The sequence below is a fragment of the Erpetoichthys calabaricus genome, chromosome 11, assembly GCF_900747795.2.
Source record: "Erpetoichthys calabaricus chromosome 11, fErpCal1.3, whole genome shotgun sequence".
Classification (NCBI taxonomy): Eukaryota; Metazoa; Chordata; class Cladistia; order Polypteriformes; family Polypteridae; genus Erpetoichthys; species Erpetoichthys calabaricus.
Window position 1 is genome coordinate 142,894,477 of NC_041404.2, and position 19,985 is coordinate 142,914,461.

A 19,985-nucleotide genomic window follows, 5' to 3' on the forward strand; every position below is an offset into this window, starting at 1 on the left:
CAATCACAGTCCTGGAGGGCCGAAGTGGCTGCAGGATTTTGTTCTAACCCGGTTGTTTAATTAGAAAGCAATTCTTGCCAATAATTTAATGTCATGGCTTGTTTGTGCTTTAACTCTGCCATGTCAGGTCATTCTCATATCCTCGATTTTCTTCCCCTTTCTATGGATATCATCCAAATGATTGGAAGGCTAAAATGGAGGAGTAATTCTCAGTCCTTTACTTTTTTCTCTTCACTTCCCTTCCACGTATTTAATTAAACCCAATAGTGCATGATAAACACACACAGGTGTAAATGGTAACAAGCTAAATGGAGAAATGCTGGTCTCTTTTGTCATTTGTGTGTTATTGCTAATTAGGAGCAATTAAAAACGAAGAATACAGCTATTTAAGACTAAAATAAGCAATAAGGGTTCAAAATCTTAACAAGCGAGACAACTCAAGTGAAGCAGAAGTGTTACTTGAGCAATAAGGGCTTCTTATTAAGCAAATGGGTTGGAGCAAAAACCTGCAGCCACTGTGGCCCTCCAGGACCGTGATTGAGGACTCCTGATATAGAGAGATGAACAGCAGGAGGAAATCCATGAAACCATACAAATGCCACACATAAGAGACTCCTGACCTGGACATCAAGCTGGTGTAGAGGTGCTAACCCACCATGCCACCAGTGTTTATTGACATCCTTTCATGATTGTGTGATAATGTGAATTTCCCCTTGGATTAATAAAGTATCTATCTATCTATCTATTTAGACTTAACTTCTTCCAAATACTACCTAGATTAAATGCGTATGAGAATGTGGTGTTACTATATGGTAACTAGGGCAGAAATGGTGACCTCCTAGGCTGGCTTCTCAGAATTATGGTTAGGAAAATGATGCAGTTAGCGACAGCACCCCATCTTGTCCCGGAGTGGTACCGCTTACTTTAGCAGAGCTAGGAAGATGATCCCCAGGCCCACATGTGTGACAGGTTAAGGTAAGAAGGCAAATATTTATGTGATTTGTTTAAAATATTGACCTTTTGTCATTGCTGGCTGTCACATCCGTCATCCACGCTACCTCTCTATGGATTTCTCAGCTTTCACGATTTAAGAATTTGTTCGCATTGTGTATGTTTGGATTCCATAATTGAGATAACTACCTATTGAGTTGAAACCATGAATGCTACTTCTTAGCATTTTCTGGTTTACTGCGAGTTTTACGAATAAATGTTTAATCACACATTAATAAGTTGGATGACGTATTGAATAATTGACTCATTGACTATACATGTAGACATAGCTACTTTTGTGTTGGTCCCCTATCACACCACATCTCACCCCCTTTGGATGCTATCATTTCTATTAAATTATTGACATAGAATGTAGCCTTCAATGTAAGTAGTGCCAAACCTAAACAAGTCAAGTTAGGGAGCATGCACTGGTACAGCGTGTTGCGCACCCACTACGTGACAAAACAGCTTGGGATCCTGGTTGGCAACCCCCCCAGGCAGACACGCGGTCCAGGTCCACCCTCTGGAAATGACCCCTCTATCTGCCGCAGCCAGGTGTTACGTGGGCAACCCCTTGGCCTGGTCCAGCCACTCGGGTCCCCAACAATGAGGATCTTATGAGCTGGATCACCCTCGGGGAAACGTGCCACACGGCCGTAGTGCCGTAACTGACGCTCCCTCACAATGCAGGTAATGTGCCTCATTCGGGACTCCATGAGCAACACAAAGTCAAACCAACGGGACCCAAGGACTCTCTGGAGAGACACAGTACAAAGGAGTCCAGTCTTCGTCTCAGGTTAATGGATAGCGTCCATGTCTCTCAACCATTTAGCAAAACCTAAACAGTATACCAAATTAATTATCAACAGCTGGAACAGTTTGCTGTGATGATGCACTTTTAGTTTTGTGCCACCCCAAAACCCACTACACAAATGGCACTCCCCACACATTTCAACCACATTTCTCATTTGAATGTTTAAAAGACCATCAAGTTTAGGTTTTAAGTTGTACCAACAGTAATATGCATGCAAAATTTGATGAACTTCAACTCGGAAGTTTCAGAGTGATGCATTTATCGCGCTTGTAATTACAACCTCTCTTCCTGATGAAATTTTTGACTCGCCATGTAACCTGGATTTTAACTTCAAATTTATTATACATGCACAATTTCATTAGATAGATAGATAGATAGATAGATAGATAGATAGATAGATAGATAGATAGATAGATAGATAGATACTTTATTAATCCCAAGGGGAAATTCACATACTCCAGCAGCAGCATACTGATAAAGAACAATATTAATTGCCTTGGCCATTTTGGGTTGTGCCATCATTACATTCCCTCTCCCTGATGAAATAATTTAAACACCAAATGGCCTGTATTTTGCATTGGACCAACAGCAACCTAAACACAACATTCTGTGGTAATCTGTTTAACCTTTTTGTGTTCACATGGAGCTAACTTCATGTCTTTACTCCTGCAGGTTCATCTTGCAATGGTCCGCTACCATGAGGCTGGCCGCTTCTGTGAAAAGGATCAGGAGTGGGACCAGGAGTCTGCCATCTACCATCTGGAGCATGCAGCCTTGTGTGGCGAGTTGGAGGCCATTGTGGCTCTGGGTCTGATGTACTTCCAGTTGCCCCATCACATCCTTACTGATATAAACCTTGGAGGTGGGTGGCTTTGTCAGTGGACCCTAATAAAACAAGTGCTTGCCAGTGTGATTTTTGGGTGACATGATTTTATATATTACCCTCCAAGTGCCAACTGAGAAGGTAAACTAAAGCCCTTTTTGTCACACTACTGTAGTGACTTGGTGGTCATAAGGTGAAATTTTGCTGATGTGACCTCTGAATAAGATGGCTACCCTGAAGCAGAACCTCAAGCTTAGATTTTATTAGAAACATTAGAAAAACTTTTCATCGAGAACATGCCATTCAGTCCAAAAAAGCTCACCAATCCCATCCACCTAATACCTCCAAAACAACATCAAGTCAAGTTTTGATTGTCCATAGAGTCCTTCTGTCCACCATACTACTTGGTAACTTATTCCAGGTGTGTATAGTTCTCGGTGGAAAGAAAAACTTCCTTACATTTGTTTGAAATTATCCTTAACAAGTTTCCAACTGTGCCCCATTGTTCTTGTTGAACTCGTTTTATAGTAACAGCTGAGATCCACTGGACTAATTCCTTTCATAATTTTAAAAACTTCGCTCTTTGGTGAAAGTTTTAGCTCCATTAAGTGTTCCTCGTCTATTCCTTTATGTGACAGGTAGGTAAGTATGTGTGTCTGGCGTGTTGTTATCAATCAAATACTAAATACGTCAGCTGTGGTCTCTAGGGCAGTGTTTCTAAACGGATGGGTCACAGGATGCCGTTGTTGGGTCGTGCTACTGTTTATTATGGTAGAGGTTCATAGTTGGTCACTGCTACAACAATCCCGCTCGAAGGACCCCCACCACCATTCCTCTATTCCCAGTGATCAATATGGGAGAGTGTATTGAGCATTATTGTCAGAGGTTGGATGGGTTGGGGTGCTTGTGGATCCATCTTGGCAAGTCATGTAGAACCAGAAAGGTTGAGAAACACTGCACTAGAGGATGCTATTGAGCCAAACTCATGTTACCTTTGAGGCAAAAACAAGTAAAAAGACTCCTTAAATCTTTTCATCATAATTCATACACTGCAGTCCTAGTTGCTCTTCTTTAGACTTTTTTCTAGCACTGCTATGTCTTTTTTGTTGTCCAGTGACCAAAACTGCATACAGTACTTCAAATGAGGTCTAACCACTGCATTATAAAGCTTGAGTGTAACCTCCTTGGACTTGTACACCTAAACATCAGGGCGCTATACAAACTTAACATTCGGTTGGTCTTCTTAATGGTTTCCGATTACTGTCTGGAGGTTGACAGTGATGGGGTCCACTATGACTCCCAGGTCCTTCTCATAAGTGGTACTTTTAAGTTTCAGACCTCTCATTTTGTATTCAGATCTAGCATTTTTACTTCTAACATATAACACTTAACATTCACTTACACTAATTCCATCTGCCACAAATGTGCCCAAGCCTGTATGCTGTCCAAGTCCCCCTATACTGATTCAGTGGATTCTAAATTATCTGCTACTCCACCCAGCTTGATATCCTCTGTAAACTTACACCAGCTTGTTTATTATATTTCTATCCAGGTCATTTATGTATATTAAAAATAGCAGCAGCCCCAGAATTTACAAATTAGGGCAATCATGCTTAACCTCACCCAATTCTAATAGATTCCTCAACCCCTTCATGTGTCTTAGCCACTTTTCCACCCAACTACGGTACAAACTGCACCCTGAACTCCTACTTTTCTTTTTAGTTTGATGGCTCTATTCAACCTGGTATTATGGTGGATAAATATACTGGGTAAAATGAGCGTGACCATGTTTAAAAAAAAGTATGTCTAAAGCAGTGAAGAAAATAAAACATGAACACAAAACACTGACATTATAACCCCCAGTATCATCAGTGAAACAACAAGCACACTGTAAGAATCGTAAGGTGGTGTGTGACAGGGAAAGTACAGTTTGAGCAGAGTGGGTCAGCTAAAGACTGTCAACATCTGAGAAAAGCAGCGTCATCAGCTATTTGAAATTTCTTTCGTTATGTGAAAGAAAAGCAAACACACTCAGCCAGTGCTGTGGACGAGCAGCAGTCCTCTCCTTGAAGCTCAGTAAATGTCTCCCGGGCACGCACTAAAATTTGTTCAGATATTTGGTCATTAATTCTGCCTTGGTTTGATTTCCTCAATGTGTCAATCTTACCAGTTTTGGTCAGTTTCCAAAACACATGCTTAAGAATAGTTGACCAGAAACAGGTTGCATGTTTTATTGCTTCTTTGTTTTATGTATTTTCTGCAGGACTCGGATGAGAACAGAAAGAAAGGATTTGATTACTTACTGCAGGCCGCAGAGGCAGGTGACCGGGCCTGCATGATTCTGGTGGCTCGTGCCTTTGACTCTGGAGTTAACTTGGCACCTGGCAGGTTAGTCACGTTCATTGTCACAAAACTGTGCTCTTCTAAAACAAAGTGTGTCATGGTGGCTTACTGATTAGCGTTACTTCCTCACAGCTATAGAGGTCCATATTTCATCTTAGCCTCTACCTATGGAGATTTTTCACCTTCTCCTTTTGTTTGTTTTGTTTTAAATTCAGTTCAGTTTATTTTTGTATGGTACTCAGAATGCTGCAGGACATTTACAGGTATTATACACACATAAAACTACAGATTTGGTTAAACCACTGTAAAACGAAGTAATTTCAAGTTGACAAAGTCCTGACAGTATATGCCCATTAAAATTTGAGTTGAGATATGGATGATAGTGGAATGAGAGTAAAACAAAAACTCCCATCATCAGTACTGCTGGAGGAAATAAACTTCTGGTGAGGGACAGCGCACTTTATGCAAATTGCTCCCCAAAAAAAGGAAACCGGAAGTCCCACCTCTGGGGCACCGCTGTCAATCTCAGGCTGTAAGAACGATCCCCGCAACACCCGATTGACAGCAGAAAAACATATTATATTTATGTGGCAGTGTTACAAGTTTACGGATGGGCCCCAGTCTTTCCTATAAACTGGCACACAGTTTAATCCAGAGATGGTATACAACAGACCAACTCCAAATGGGGCAGCTCCTGATCCGCTTCACAAAAGAGTGAACTACCGCCAAACTGATAACTTGCTCATCCATTTCTTGGTTGCCCCCCACCCATACATGGAGTACCTTGCCTTGTATTTCCTACATGTCAGTATTGTCTCCTGTGTCCTCCTGCCTGCCATCCGTATAACTGGGAAGGGTCTGAGCCGCTCCTCTAAGTGGGTGTTCATCTGGTGTGATTGATGCAGGGATCAAGACTGGACGGAAGCGGTGCACTGGTACGACATGGCGCTCAACATGACCGACTACGACGAAGGTGGTGAATACGACGGCATACAGGATGAACCCCGCTACCTTCTCCTGGCTAGAGAGGCAGAGATGTACTTGGAAGGGGGCTTCTTGCTGGATAAAGACCCCGAGCGAGCAGGTAGTGCAACTGTTTGTGTTGTATGGAGATGTAAATAGAGTCAAGGATTTTTTCCAAAAGGTTAAGTAATGTGAATAAAAGAGTATATTAGCTAAGCTGATTTGTGTTTTATGTTAATTAAAATGAAGTTCAGTATTTTAATACATTCTTACATATGATGGTGTCAAAGAAAGGCAACTTATTGCATGTTTGTCAGACATGCCAGTGAGGATATACAGTAATTGTTCTCTCTACACATGACAATTTTACTGTCACTGCTATTGCTAAATTTCACTCTTGGAACAAATGAAGCTCAGTCTATCTCTGTGATATAGTGTCTTTCATTTTCTATCTATCTATTATATAGTGTCTTTCACATCCATCCATCTATCCATCTATTACATAGTGCCTTTCATTATCTAGCCTATATAGTGCCTTTTATATCTATCTGTCTAGCTGTGTCTTATATAGTGTATTTTAAATAGATAGATGTGAAAGGTGTTATATAATAGATTTAAAATACACTATATAAGACACAGCTAGACAGATAGATAGTGAAAGCTGCGGTGGGCTGGCACCCTGCCCGGGATTGGTTCCTGCCTTGTGCCCTGTGTTGGCTGGGATTGGCTCCAGCAGACCCCCGTGACCCTGTGTTCGGATTCAGCGGGTTGGAAAATGGATGGATGGATCCATTTTCCAACCCGCTGAATCCGAACACAGGGTCACGGGGGTCTGCTGGAGCCAATCCCAGCCAACACAGGGCACAAGGTTGTATCTATCCATCCATCCATTTTCCAACCCGCTGAATCCGAACACAGGGTCACGGGGGTCTGCTGGAGCCAATCCCAGCCAACACAGGGCACAAGGCAGGAACCAATCCCGGGCAGGGTGCCAACCCATCGCAGCTTTCACTATCTATCTATCCTATATAGTGCCTTTTATATCTATCTTATATAGTGTATTTTAAATCTATTATATAACACCTTTCACATCTATCTATTATATGGTGCCTTTCATTATCTATCTTATATAGTGCCTTTTATATCTATGTATCTATCTATCTATCTAGCTGTTTCTTATATAGTGTATTTTAAATCTATTATATAACACCTTTCACATCTATTGACGCCTTTTATATCTATGCATTTTATATCAATATGTCTATCTATGATATTGTGCCTTTCACATCTAGCTCTCTCTTCTACCATTTTTGTATTTTCTTTGTCCTTTTTTGCAGCATACCTACATTGCTTCAAAGGAAAATCAAATATTTATGCCCTTTTGCTTCCTTTTGTCCACTTGTTCAACAGGCAACCTGTTTACAGAGGCTGCTGATGCAGCAATGGAAGCCATGAAGGGGCGGTTAGCAAACCAGTACTACATGAAGGCTGAGGAAGCCTGGGGTGCAATGGAGGAGTGAGAACTTGGGAGAAGAGCAAGAATCAATATAATGTGGACCCCCTACTCCAAAAGCAACTTGTCTATTTGCAGACCACCACATCTGTCTGGGAAGGCTCACCTCCGCCATGACGGTGGCTCTTGAAGGACGTCTTTCTGGTTGACGCCTCAGCATCAAGCAGGGTCGGTGGTCTCAGCTTATCTCTCTGCACTTCCAGGTGTCAGATGGGGAAGCAGCCCTTCAGCTGACTGTTACCAAGTTCTTGAACTCTTTTGTCTCCCTTTTTTTTTTGTCTCATGTCTTTCTTTAATGTTTATTTTCTGCAAAAAAAAAAAAAGTATATATTTTATGGAAAATTTTTATATATTTACAAGTACTTTTACAGAATTGCAGCCTGTAATAAGAGTTGGGGGGCCTGTTTGGAAGTTCTCTGCTGATTTTTAAGCCCCTGCGTTTCCCACCTCCACATACTCCCTCTCTATCCCAGAATCCCCCCCCCCCCCCCCCCCCCCCCGACCTCCCAGCTTTTGAGCTGCTTTTGTATTTGTTGGCTGCTGTGCTCGACTTCTGCATATTCTCTTTACGTTCATACAAGAAAACGGGTTGCTTTTTCCTTGAGCAGCCCCGAAAATAATTCTCTTTTGATATTGTACATTAAAAAAAAAAATACTAAAATAAGAAAATGTTTACAAAAAAAAAAAAAAAACAAAAAAAAACTTGAATGTCTTTTAGAACGCCTTTTCAATGAAGCAGATGATTAGTGGCTTTGGTTTCCATTAGAAAAGTTGCCATGTTCCTCGTCTTTATTGTATGCTAAATGGTTTTGATGTTGCACGCTGTGGTTTAGCTCTCGTCCGCATGGATATGACTTGTGGGGGATTCTGCCTCAGATTGTCTATGCTAAGGAAAGTCTGAATTTTAAAAAAGTTATGAATGAATATAAACAGAAGCATTTATGGAATAAATATGGCAACAGGAGCCTTGACTTTCTGCTCTTGGGTGGTTGTGCATTTTAGACTCTTTATTCTTGGCGACACACTGCACACTGACTACAATACTACAGAGCTCATATACTGTCATGAAAAGTACACCCCATGAAATGCTTTTTTGAAACAATAAAAAAGAGAATCTGCAATAATTCATTCAACAGAAAATTAACAGATATGCCACTTCTGCCTGTGGAAAAAGTAAGTGCACCCTTGGCTCTGATAACAGGCATTGCCTCCTGAAGTCGGCGTTCCACAGAAGTCTAGTAGAAAGTTCTTCCCTCTCCTCCATGTGGAATTCTTTCAGCTGTGTGTTGTTTGAGGGGTGTCTTTCAGCTGTGTGTTGTTTGAGGGGTGTCTTTCGTGTGCCGTTGTTGTGCACATCCCATTTCAAATCCCTCACACAGCATCTCAGATCTGGGCTTTGACTTGCCATTCCAGAACCCTCCATTTCTTTCTTCCCAGCCGTTTCTTATTGGATTTACTGGTATGTTTAGGGTCACTGTCACGTTGCAAGGCCCACTTTCTGTTGAGCTTCATTCTTCTGACAGATGGCCTTGCATTATCTTCAATGAAGAAGTCCTAGCTGATTCTGTGATGGTGAGCTGCCCAGGCCCCGATACAGCAAAGCAGCCCCATCTCAGAACATTTGCACCACCGTATTTTACAGTTGCTCTCTGGTTCTCCTGGTCAAATGCTGTCTTTGGTTTGCACCAAGCATGCCTTCTGGCACTGTGGTCCAATAACTTTGTCTCTGCCTTGTCTGGCCAGAGTGCACTGTTCCAGAAGTCCTGCTTTTTGCCTACTTGTAGGTGTTTATGGGCAAACCTTAGTCTTGTTCTACTGCTTTTTCTGAACAACAAAGGCTTCCTTCCATGTAGCTCTAATTTATGCTTTCTAAAGGTAAATTTGTGCACTCTGACATCAACAGTGCCAAGAGCTACCTGGAGGTCCCTTGATTGAAATTCTGGCCTTCTTAGAGACCTCTGTCAGCAACTTCAGTTCTGCCTTCAAGCTGAATCTGCTGGGGATGGCCTGAACTGGTTAAGTTGACAGTTGTTTGAAATCTTCTGCACTTGTGGATGATCTTCTGGGCAGAGGAATAGTTGATTTCCAATTGGGTGGAGATCTTTTGAAATCCCTTACCTTTCTGGAGGCCTCGGAGAGCTCTTTCGATCTCTCTGTGGTGATGACACACAATTCAACAACAAGGAGCTAATCAGACAAAATCTATATTACTAACTGAGAATGGTAAACCGGATGGCATGGACACAGGTACACGGCGATGGGACCATGAGACATACTGCGCAGGCGCGTACAGCGCGCGTCTCATAGGCCACACGCGAAGTCGTATCCACCGCAAACGAAGGAGTCGCGGCCCAAAAACGAAAGAGCTCAACTGACGTGAAAGAGAAATGAAGCAACAATGCGCCCATAGCTAACGACTAACGACACAGCCATACAAAAAAGAGGATTCTGCGCTGCAACCCAGAGTCAAACGGAAGAGGCTATGGCAGCCCCACAGGTCCACAATGATACTACGGAAGGCGCAGGCGTCACCGCCATATTGTGAGTGGCACTACTATGGAAGGCGCAGGCGGCACCGCCATATTGTGAGTGGCACTACTATGGAAGGCGCAGGCATCACCGCCATATTGTGAGCGGCACTACTACAGAAGGCGCAGGCGTCACCGCCATATTGTGAGTGGCACTACTGCAGGGTGAAGTTAGGAGTAATGTGCTGCTTGGGACTACAAACCGCTGAACACTTTACACCGAATTCAAACACAATACAGCTCAACGATACAAACACGAGCCCACCTAGATAAGATCAATGAACGCAGGCGCCTACAACGCGCGTTCGAAACTGCGGAAGCAAAACAGGCACGGGTTCAAAACGAACGAGCTTGACTGACGGATATACAAAACACGAGCCCGGCTGGATAAAATCAATGAACGCAGGCGTCTATAATGCGCGTCTGAAATGCCGCAAGCAGAGCGGGCACGGCTCCAAGACGAACAAGCTTGATTAATGTATTTCAGGATACCCAACACCGGGGGTAGGCGAGTGAAGTGAGCAGGGGGCGGAGCCCCCCCTGTATCTAAGGTTTAAATAGGAGGACAGGCTCAGATGAGATTCTAATGTGAGGTATTTAAGGTAATAATAATAATAATAATTCATTACATTTATATAGCGCTTTTCTCAGTACTCAAAGCGCTATCCACACAGGGAGGAACCGGGAAGCGAACCCACAATCTTCCACAGTCTCCTTACTGCAAAGCAGAAGCACTACCATTGCGCCACCTGTGAGGTACTGATAAATGGAGGGGTGGATTTAGATCTCCCACATGAGAAATTTGCATTTATATTTAAATTATACGATGAACTACAAAATATAAATGTGGCATATTTGTTATATCACCTTTATCAATAGATACCATTTAAATGAAGATTAAATCTTGCTTCTTCCTTATATGTTAAGAAAGAAAGGGTATACTTACTTTTTCACATGACTGTATTGGAGGGGTGCATTTAGAGCTGTGTGATATACCTCCTCATACTGGGATCTTATACCTGTTGTGAGAAGGTGTCATGAACAACGCAAAAAGTGGTGTGAAGCCAGCAAAAACAACCCACAAACCATACCAGAATCTTTACTGATGTGCCTACATATGGTTTCAGCCCAGGAAACCTGACCCCATACTCCACATGCAGGCTTAGGCCAGCACAGGCCCTAAGTGATGAGCTGGGTTAAGAATTTTGAAAGAACTTCAAATGTTTACAAATATATCAATAATTTCCTTCAAGGGAACTCCTGATTTCTTCTTTTTGGATTTGCTAGTGTGCCTTGGGTAATGATTGTGCTGAAAGGTCCATTTCCAGTTCAACTTAAAACCTTTACAGATGGCTTCACACTCTCCATCAAGCACACTTTGATATGATGCAGAATTCATAGCGGACTCGACTGCAAACTGAGGCAGCAAAGCAACCCCAAACCAGAACATTTCCACCACCCTGATTCACAGGCTGTCTTCACTGTGTGCCAAGCACATCTACGGTTACGATTACCAAACATCCACAGCACATTGTACTAGAATGCCGGTCTTTGCCTAGTAGTTCTATGGCAAAGGTTGTCTTGATATAATGTTCTTTTTGGACAGCAAAGGCTTTTCTTCTGGCACACCTTAGATCGTAGATGTATGCATTTCCACACAAACTTTTGCAAGAGCTACCTGCAGATCCTACGATTACATTTTTTTCCCGATTTCTCGTAGTATGAAACGGTCAGCTGTTGAGCTGAATTTGCTGAGCTGGCCACTCCTGGACAAATTAGCAGTTGCTTGACATCTACACCACTTGTAGATGATTTTCCTTAAAATGGAATTGATACGGACAAGGTCCCAAAATTATTGTGAGCAACTAAACCAGAAGACGTTAAACCAAGAATGCAAAAACAGAATTCGATGGAACAAACATTAAAAACCATAAAGGTAGCTCTAACTGCCCGATTTTCACTACCAACAGAAGAGAGAATCTTCTGCTTAAAATTCTCCCCCAATAGATACTGGATCTCAGTGGCGCGGCCATGTTTAACCCAGAGGTATTTGGACTGACCCCCAGATCGACCTGTGAAGCGGAGGAACCTGACTAATCAAAGCATGGAGCACCAAGGCGCTACTGAAACCAATGATTATATAACATCCAGGCCATGGCATCATGAACACATGACAAATAACATGAAGAAAAAAAACAAAAGTTGGTACCATACGACAAGAATGATTGATTTCAAATTTTTGTACCCACAACCTTCTTTCTAAAGGCCTTAGAGAGCTCTTTTGGTCTTGATGTGACAGAGAAATGGAATTAGCTTCCTAACTTCAGATGCAGGTTAGTGGCCCTAAAAGAGACAGTTGGCATCTTCAGTGCTTTTTCCACCAGATGCTCAGGTCTTCAGTGGTGCCGTGCACTCCCAGATGCTTATCCCTTTGTCCCTTTGTGCATGCCGCTCAGCTCCACCTCTGCCTCAGCCTCTCTTGGGGTCAGAGGCCGCACTATTTCCCCTGGCTTTCTGCAAGCTGACCCAAGTGGAGGCTCCATTTTGAGGCTAGTTGGCAGTGACACATCCAAGTTGAGGGGCTTCAGCAGCCGGTTAAACTGATGTCCAGTTGAAGCACTCTTTTAAGTGCTAGTGTCTGCACCCTGCTTACCACCTTCTTTCAAATATTGGCAGGTTGGGATCATATCCAATAAGCCATTACTGCCATCTGCTGGGCGGAGGTTTCAATATAAATTCCCTGTTTACATTACAATTTGTAAATCCTCTAGAAAGCCCTATACATTTCTGAGTCTTTAAGATAATTAATAAAGGCTTTAAATAGATTTGGGTTTTCAGTTATATTAATTAGTATTTCTTTTAAATTGCAAAATTGCAGAACTTTTTGAGCAAAGTTTGTCTTCCCGTGTCATATTTCTGGCACCAAACCAAGTATTGCTCGAATGTTTCTTTAATCCCACACCGTTCACATTCTCCTGTTTTACGCCTGCCAGTATAATAGTAGGATTGATTCGAAACAACATGTCCAAGCCTTACTCTATTATACAGAGTGAGCCAAAATGAAGTAGCACATTGGTCGCAAAGAGATGTACAAAAACCATATACTGTACTTTATTACAAGGACTGTATTGCCCAAACTAAATCTAACTATTATACTCTCATTATTTCTTCCAATGAAGGAAACACCAAGTCATTGTTTTCACTGCTTAACAATATCATGCAACCCCCGGATTCTTTACCTTCTCACTTTTACTCAACTCAATTTTGCAATGTCCTTTTTTAATGAAAAAATCCAGAAGATTCACCAGTCTCTCTGTACGGATTCCTCCGGTACTTCATTTGAATTTCACCCACCAACTCACTCATTTTCCTCTTTTCAGCTTCCTACTTTCTCTGAAATCTCAGATCTCGTCTGTAAGTCTAAGCCATCCACCTGCCAACTGGACCCCCTCCCTACAGTTCTGGTCAAAGCTCTCTGGTCCCCCTTATCTCTGCTATAATCCACTCTTCTCTCACTACTGGTACTGTTCCTTCATCTTTTAAAACTGCTGCAATAACCCCAATACTGAAAAAACCTTCTGCCGCTCCAACTAATTTCAGTAATTTTCGTCCTATTTCTAATCTACCCTTCATTTCCAAAATTCTTGAAAAAATAGTTGCTATTCAACTTCATTCTCATTTATCTCAAAATAATCTGTATGAACAGTTCCAGTCTGGTTTTCGTCCCCTACACAGTACAGAAATGGCACTTATAAAAATGACTAATGACCTCCTTACGGCAGCTGATTCTGGTCCTCCTTGATCTGAGTGCAGCCTTTGACACTATTGGTCACACTACTCTTCTCAATAGATTATCTTCAATTGGCATTACCCACAATCCACTAGATTAGTTCAGATCCTACCTCTCAGGCCGCACTCAGTTCATTCAGCTTAAAACTTTCACATCCCAACCCACCGCTGTTACTTCAGGTGGGCTCTGTCCTGGGGCCCCTCCTTTTCATTATTTACCTCCTTCCCCTTGGTAATATCTTTTGCAAATATAACATTAGCTTCCACTGTTACGCTGATGACACCCAGCTCTATCTCACTAGCAAACCTACTGCTTCCCTTCCACCCTCCTCGCTTACTGATTGCATAGCAGAAATCAAACCCTGGTTTTCTTCCAATTTTCTTAAATTAAATTACAAGTGGCAAAACTGAGGTTCTCCTCATTAGTACAAAATCAACATTATCCAAAACTGATCATTTTTCATTCCTCTGTCTCCCCTTCCCCACAGGTGTCATCCTTGACTTTACTTTATCCTTTCAGTCCCACATCAATAACATCTCCCGGTCTGCATATTTCCACTTGTGTAACGTTAATCGTATTCGCCCCACACCACTGCTGTCCTTGTTCACAGCCTTGTCACTTCTCGTCTGGATTATTGCAATTCCCTTTCTTTGGTCTCTCTCGCAAATCTCTTTATAAGCTTCCACTGGTCCAGAATTCATCTGCCCGCCCTCATCATTACTAGAACTTGCAGCAGCTTCATTGGCTTCCAGTTCAGTTCCAATTTCAATTCAAAATTCTTCTGTTAACTTTTAAGGCTCTTCACAACCTCGCCCCTCCACATCTGTCTGACCTCCTCCATGTTGCCATTCCCTCCCGTACCCTTAGATCCTCTTCCTCCATCCACTTGACTGTCCCCTTCGTCCGTCTTACCACCATTCAGTTGCTCTGCTCCCCAGCTCTGGAACTCACTACCATCTGAGCTTAGAAATATTGAATCATTTTCACTTTTCAAATCTAAACTTAAAACTCATTTGTTTAAGACTGCTTTTTCTCTTTGATCACAATTGCTCTGTCTGATTTTAAATTTTGTATTTTACTTATTGTTTATAATCTGTGTTTATCTATTGTTCGGTGTCCTTGAGAGTTTAGAAAGACGCCTACAAATAAATAAAATGTATTATTATTATTATTTCTCAGGGTCATTGCGCGAGGTAGAGGCAGCCGAGTGGGTTGGGGTGGGGGGGTCCTTTGATAGGCGATCCCTTGTAGTTTTCAGTCGGCAACATGCTTTAGTCCGGCGCGCACTGTGCTTTTGCTGTCGAAGCGTTCAAAAGCAAAGAATCCATCATCACTACACAACGCGCCTTCCTCCTAATGGTGACGTCCCAAATCGGAAAACAATTCTTTGGTGGGTAGCTAAATTTAGACGTACAGGTACAACATTGAACAGAAAATCTCCTCAGACTGTACGAACACCTGAAAACATCCAAGCTGTAAGGGCATCAATTTTGCAGTCTCCTAGACTTTCAGCGCACTTCTGCCTTAGGTGTTTCCAACACGTCTTTGAGGTGGATTTTGCATGAGGACCTTCATTTCCATCCATACAGAATGATGGTAGTGCAGGAACTCACTGAGAGAGACTGGGAGAGCCGTAGAGAGTTGTGCACCAACATTCTGCAAACCGTTCATCGAGATGCCATTGTCAGGTGCAGCGACAAGTGTGGAAGATGAATGTTCTCTTCGTTCCCTTGTACTAATTCATGTCCAAGAAGTCAGCTTTACGAAACCATTCAGCATGCTTTGCTGAGCAAACAGAAAAGGTCAAGGTCTAAGCATTCCACACGAGTCTGCCTTATCACATTTTCCCTTAGTTTACATTTGAACGCCATAACAAAGGGGCCAAGAAATCACATCGCACAAGGGGCGTTGACGAGCTCAAGGATTTTGTAAAATAAAATTGTCGGCTGTTGCATTTCATAATGATATTAAATCACGCATTCTAGGGGTATAAAAACTTTGCCCCACCCAACAGACGGGGTTCAGAAGAGCCCCGACGCTGTCATGTAATATTGATTGCCTGCTTTTCTGAAACTCTACTCACTGTGATGCTGCAAAATAAAGCTGCTATATAACCACACCTGCTGTCATGTCTGAAGTCTTCGTCCACACAAGGCACATTTCCATTTGAATGATTGTGTAAATAAGCACAACTGTCACTACTGGGCTGAAACCAACCCTCGTGAACTTCATCAGAGACCCCTGCACAGTGAGCGTGCCACAGTTTGGTGTGCAGTGACAGAGTTTGGCATTGTATGCCCTTACTTTTTTGTGGAGGGGGGAGGAATGGTCACCATCACTTCAGAACATTACATTGAAATGCTAGAGAACTTTTCGTGGCCCCAACTGGAAGAAATAGATGTGGTGGATGGACAACAGGATGGAGCAACAGCTCATGTGCAGAAGTTTAAGGGAAAGCTGATCTCCCTGCGCGGCCATGTCAGGTGGCCTTCACGTTCGCCTGATCTCGCTCCTTGCCAATTTCTTTTTGTGTCAAGTTGAAGGTATACACACACCCACCTCAAAACCTTGAAGCCCTCAAGGCCGCTATTCCCTATGAAATGGCCAAACAAGTCATGTGAGCATTCAGAAATCGTCTAGAAGAGTGTATCGCTAATGATGGCCATCACCCTGAAGACATCATTTTAAAACACAGTGAATAAAATCTATTTTCTATACCCTTTCTTGTGTCGTAATGAAATTTATTTTATCTTGTAGCATTTTTGTAGAATAAGCGTTTGAAATGTGGTACTTCTTTTTGGCTCACCCTGTATATAATATCTTCCCTTTTTCTTTGAGGACTCCACTTATTCTCATCTCTTACTGAAGGTTTTACCTGAAACTGATGCCTTCCTTTTCCACTACTCACCCAACTGTTTTGTCAATCTCTCTGTAAGCTGCCTTTTTAATTATACAGTAAAATTCACATTTACCCGAAGGAATCATACAGTCAGTTTCTGTTTTATTTAAAGCTTTCTTACATAGCTTATCTGCAATTACATTGCCATACACTCCTTTATGTGCAGAAATCCATACAAACTTTATAATTATACTATTCAGATACATATTGGTAATGATATGATTTCATTTCTAATAAAAGTTCACTTCTGTTAGATGACTTTCCCAATTTTAAGGCCTTCAATGATGATAATGAGTCTGTCAACATAACGACTTTATTAGGTTTGACTTCATTTACCCGTTTTAAAGCAAGTACAGGGGATCCTCGGGTTACAACGTTTCGACATATGACGTTTCGAGTTTACAATGCTCACTCCCATAAAAACTTAAAAAAATTAAGACGCGAGTGTTTCGGCTTACGCCGTTAGCATCGTACTTACAGACTACGTGGACAAACTAGTTTGGTTGCGCGCAGCGGGAGAATACACAGTAACGCAGCGTATGAGTGAGGGAGTTGGCAAACTAGTTTGGTTTGCACATGGAAGTTTGTGTTGCTTTGTTTGGCGAATTTTTTGGCCCTAAACGAAAGTCAGTCTTCAGATGGTAGTGCTTCAAAGAAGAGGAAAGCCATCACGATGGAAGTGAAATTAGACATCATAAAGAGATCAGAAGGAGTAAAGGTAAGGAATTTTTTATACACTCATTTTTTTGTCATTTTTTCTGTTACTACAGTACAGTGTACAGTACGGTATATTTATGTCCTTTTCCTTTATCTGTTGCTTAGTTGTGTTTTTATGTTCTAGATTATGATTTTGCAAATGTGTTAGGATAGGTAAGTGACTTAGGCTAGGGTGTGTTTCGACTTACACCAAAATCCAGGTTACATCACTGTTGTAGGAACAGAACTGTGTCGTAACCCGAGGACCCCCTGTACTGTATAATAGCCATCATCTCTGTTGTAAAAACTGAGAATTCAACAGATATTCCAAAAACCTTTTATATATTCATGTTTTTAATATAAAAAGCAGAAGCTACTCTATTATTTAAAGGGTCTTTCAAGCCATCAGTATAAATTTGAAAAAAATTTGCATACTTTTCTTCCAAAATAATTACTTAATAGCTGACTCTGCTATGCAATTGCACTTTCATTACTTCTGCCTTGCTTTATTATATCTTTATATATAATACGCTACTGTGGCTGTCCGTTTGTCTGTCTAGGATTTTAAATCACCTGTAGCTCGAAACTGTTTGAACTATCGAACTGAAATTTGGTACACATACACTATGTGATGTCTACTATCTTCTTTCGAGGTGATGATTGACCTCCAAGGTTATTCCTCTTTTTATTTTTATTTTATTGCAGAATCAACTCTCGGCAGCAGCCAGCAGGAAGGCGCATGCGTACGGGTGCCGTTCTCATCTCTACCACCTTCGCCATCACTTCCCCTACCTCTTCATATCTTACAATATTCTTGAGGCAGATTGACGACTTAAGTGCCAGCTTAAGTGAAAAATTAAGCAAAACGTACTAAGTAATTGCAACACAAACACTGACTTAATCAGTTTTAATGCGAAACGATGCCAATGAAAGAAGAGAAGAGCTGCTCAGGAAGCAGCAAGCACATCAACCTCTGAGCAAACGAATGTTAAACGTACAGAGAAAGAGGATGAGAACTAGGAATGCTCAAGTCAAGTGTAACGTGCAGTGCACCGTTACTGGTAATCAATCATTATACTTCCTTAGAAGGCTGGTGTCCTTCAACATCTGCAATAAGATGCTGCAGATGTTCTATCAGACGGTTGTGGCGAGCGCCCTCTTCTATGCGGTGCTGTGCTGGGGAGGCAGCGTAAAGAAGAGGGACGCCTCACGCCCAGACAAACTGGTGAGGAAGGCAGGCTCTATTGTAGGCATGGAGCTGGACAGTCTGACATCTGTGGCAGAGCGACGGGCGCTGAGCAGACTCCTGTCAATCATGGAGAATCCACTGCATCCACTGAACAGGATCATCTCCAGACAGAGGAGCAGCTTCAGTGACAGACTGCTGTCACCGTCCTGCTCCACTGACAGACTGCGGAGATCATTCCTCCCCCAAACTATGCGCCTCTTCAATTCCACCCGGGGGGGGGGGGCTTGTAGTGGGGTAAACGTTAACATTATTCAATGTTATTGTCAGTCTGTATACCTGCATTGTTATCCCTCTTTAATTTAAGATTTTCTTTATCAGTATGCTGCTGCTGGAGTATGTGAATTTCCCCTTGGGATTAATAGAGCATCTATCTATCTAATTGGACTCACCAAATACCATGGTGGCCATATAGAAAACCTATTAACTGCAATACCATAATTAATTGATAAATCTCCACAAGTCTCATCACCTTTTTTTACTAAATGAATTACATTTCATCCCCCCATATTGATATTCCCAACATTCTTCTAGTATTTCTTCTGTTGGATGCCCTGAATTTTGCCTTAAATACAACCAATTATTAAGATTTCAAAATTTCTCCTTAATCCCAATGGTAAATCCCCCATTTCTACTTATAAGGCATCAGTTGTGTTGGCAGGAAAGACCCCCTAAACATATTCTAAGTGATTTGTACTGAATCTCATCCAATAAAGACAACAATTTAGCTGAAGCTGAACCAAATGCCTGACTTCTAGAACCCTTTATAACGTTAACTAATGATGTGCCCATCATATATAATTTAATTCTCTCTGCTCCCCAATGCTTGTAATACACATACACATTTAATTAATTAATTAGTTCCAATATACATCTCATCAGATTTATTTTGCTGTTACTTTTCTCTGCTATTTCCATAAAATGCTCTTTCCAAGTTAGTCAGCTCCGCTTACCTACGGCTCACGGGCCGCTTTATAGCCGCCTTCTGCAGGTATTTCCGCCCCCTCATACGGTCCGCCGCCACCTGAGAAGCCGGCCAATCTGCGGTCCGGACCCTTAGTTCGCTACACTGTTTCACTTTGGAGGGGAAGAATAAATTATTCGGACGTCGGTATCACTGAGGATTTTTCTTAATATTCGCGGTGTTTCTGCGATCGGATTGTTCAAGCGTACATACCTGTTACCTTCATCAGACTTTACACAACAATTAAGATAGCCGTTATGGTCACACTTGAAAGAATACATAGAAAATTCTTGCCTGGGGTAGCGTGGCCGAGCGGTCTAAGGCGCTGGATTAAGGCTCCAGTCTCTTCGGAGGCGTGGGTTCGAATCCCACCGCTGCCAGTCTTCGCCTTTTCTCGGTATTTTTCGATGAGTTCT

General features: G+C 42.1%; 1 protein-coding gene and 1 non-coding gene across 8 annotated transcripts in view; both read left to right on the top strand.

Moving 5' to 3' along the window:
• eef2k (eukaryotic elongation factor 2 kinase) overlaps nt 1-8,422 on the top strand; it is a 100,254-nt gene extending 91,832 nt beyond the window's left edge. For 6 of the 7 annotated variants that reach the window (XM_051933655.1, XM_051933654.1, XM_051933658.1 and 3 more), the window contains one exon: nt 2,477-2,743. In XM_051933655.1, the coding sequence (XP_051789615.1) occupies nt 2,477-2,728 (252 nt within the window). In that variant the 3' untranslated portion in view covers nt 2,729-2,743. Of the gene's footprint in view, nt 1-2,476; nt 2,744-4,888; nt 5,016-5,875; nt 6,055-7,343 lie in introns of those variants that run through there. The other variant, XM_051933660.1, reaches the window with a different exon arrangement.
• An 11,445-nt stretch (nt 8,423-19,867) lies between these two features.
• Nucleotides 19,868-19,949, top strand: trnal-aag (transfer RNA leucine (anticodon AAG)). The gene has a single exon. It is a non-coding gene; the product is annotated as a tRNA-Leu (tRNA).
• Nucleotides 19,950-19,985: the final 36 nt, after the last annotated feature.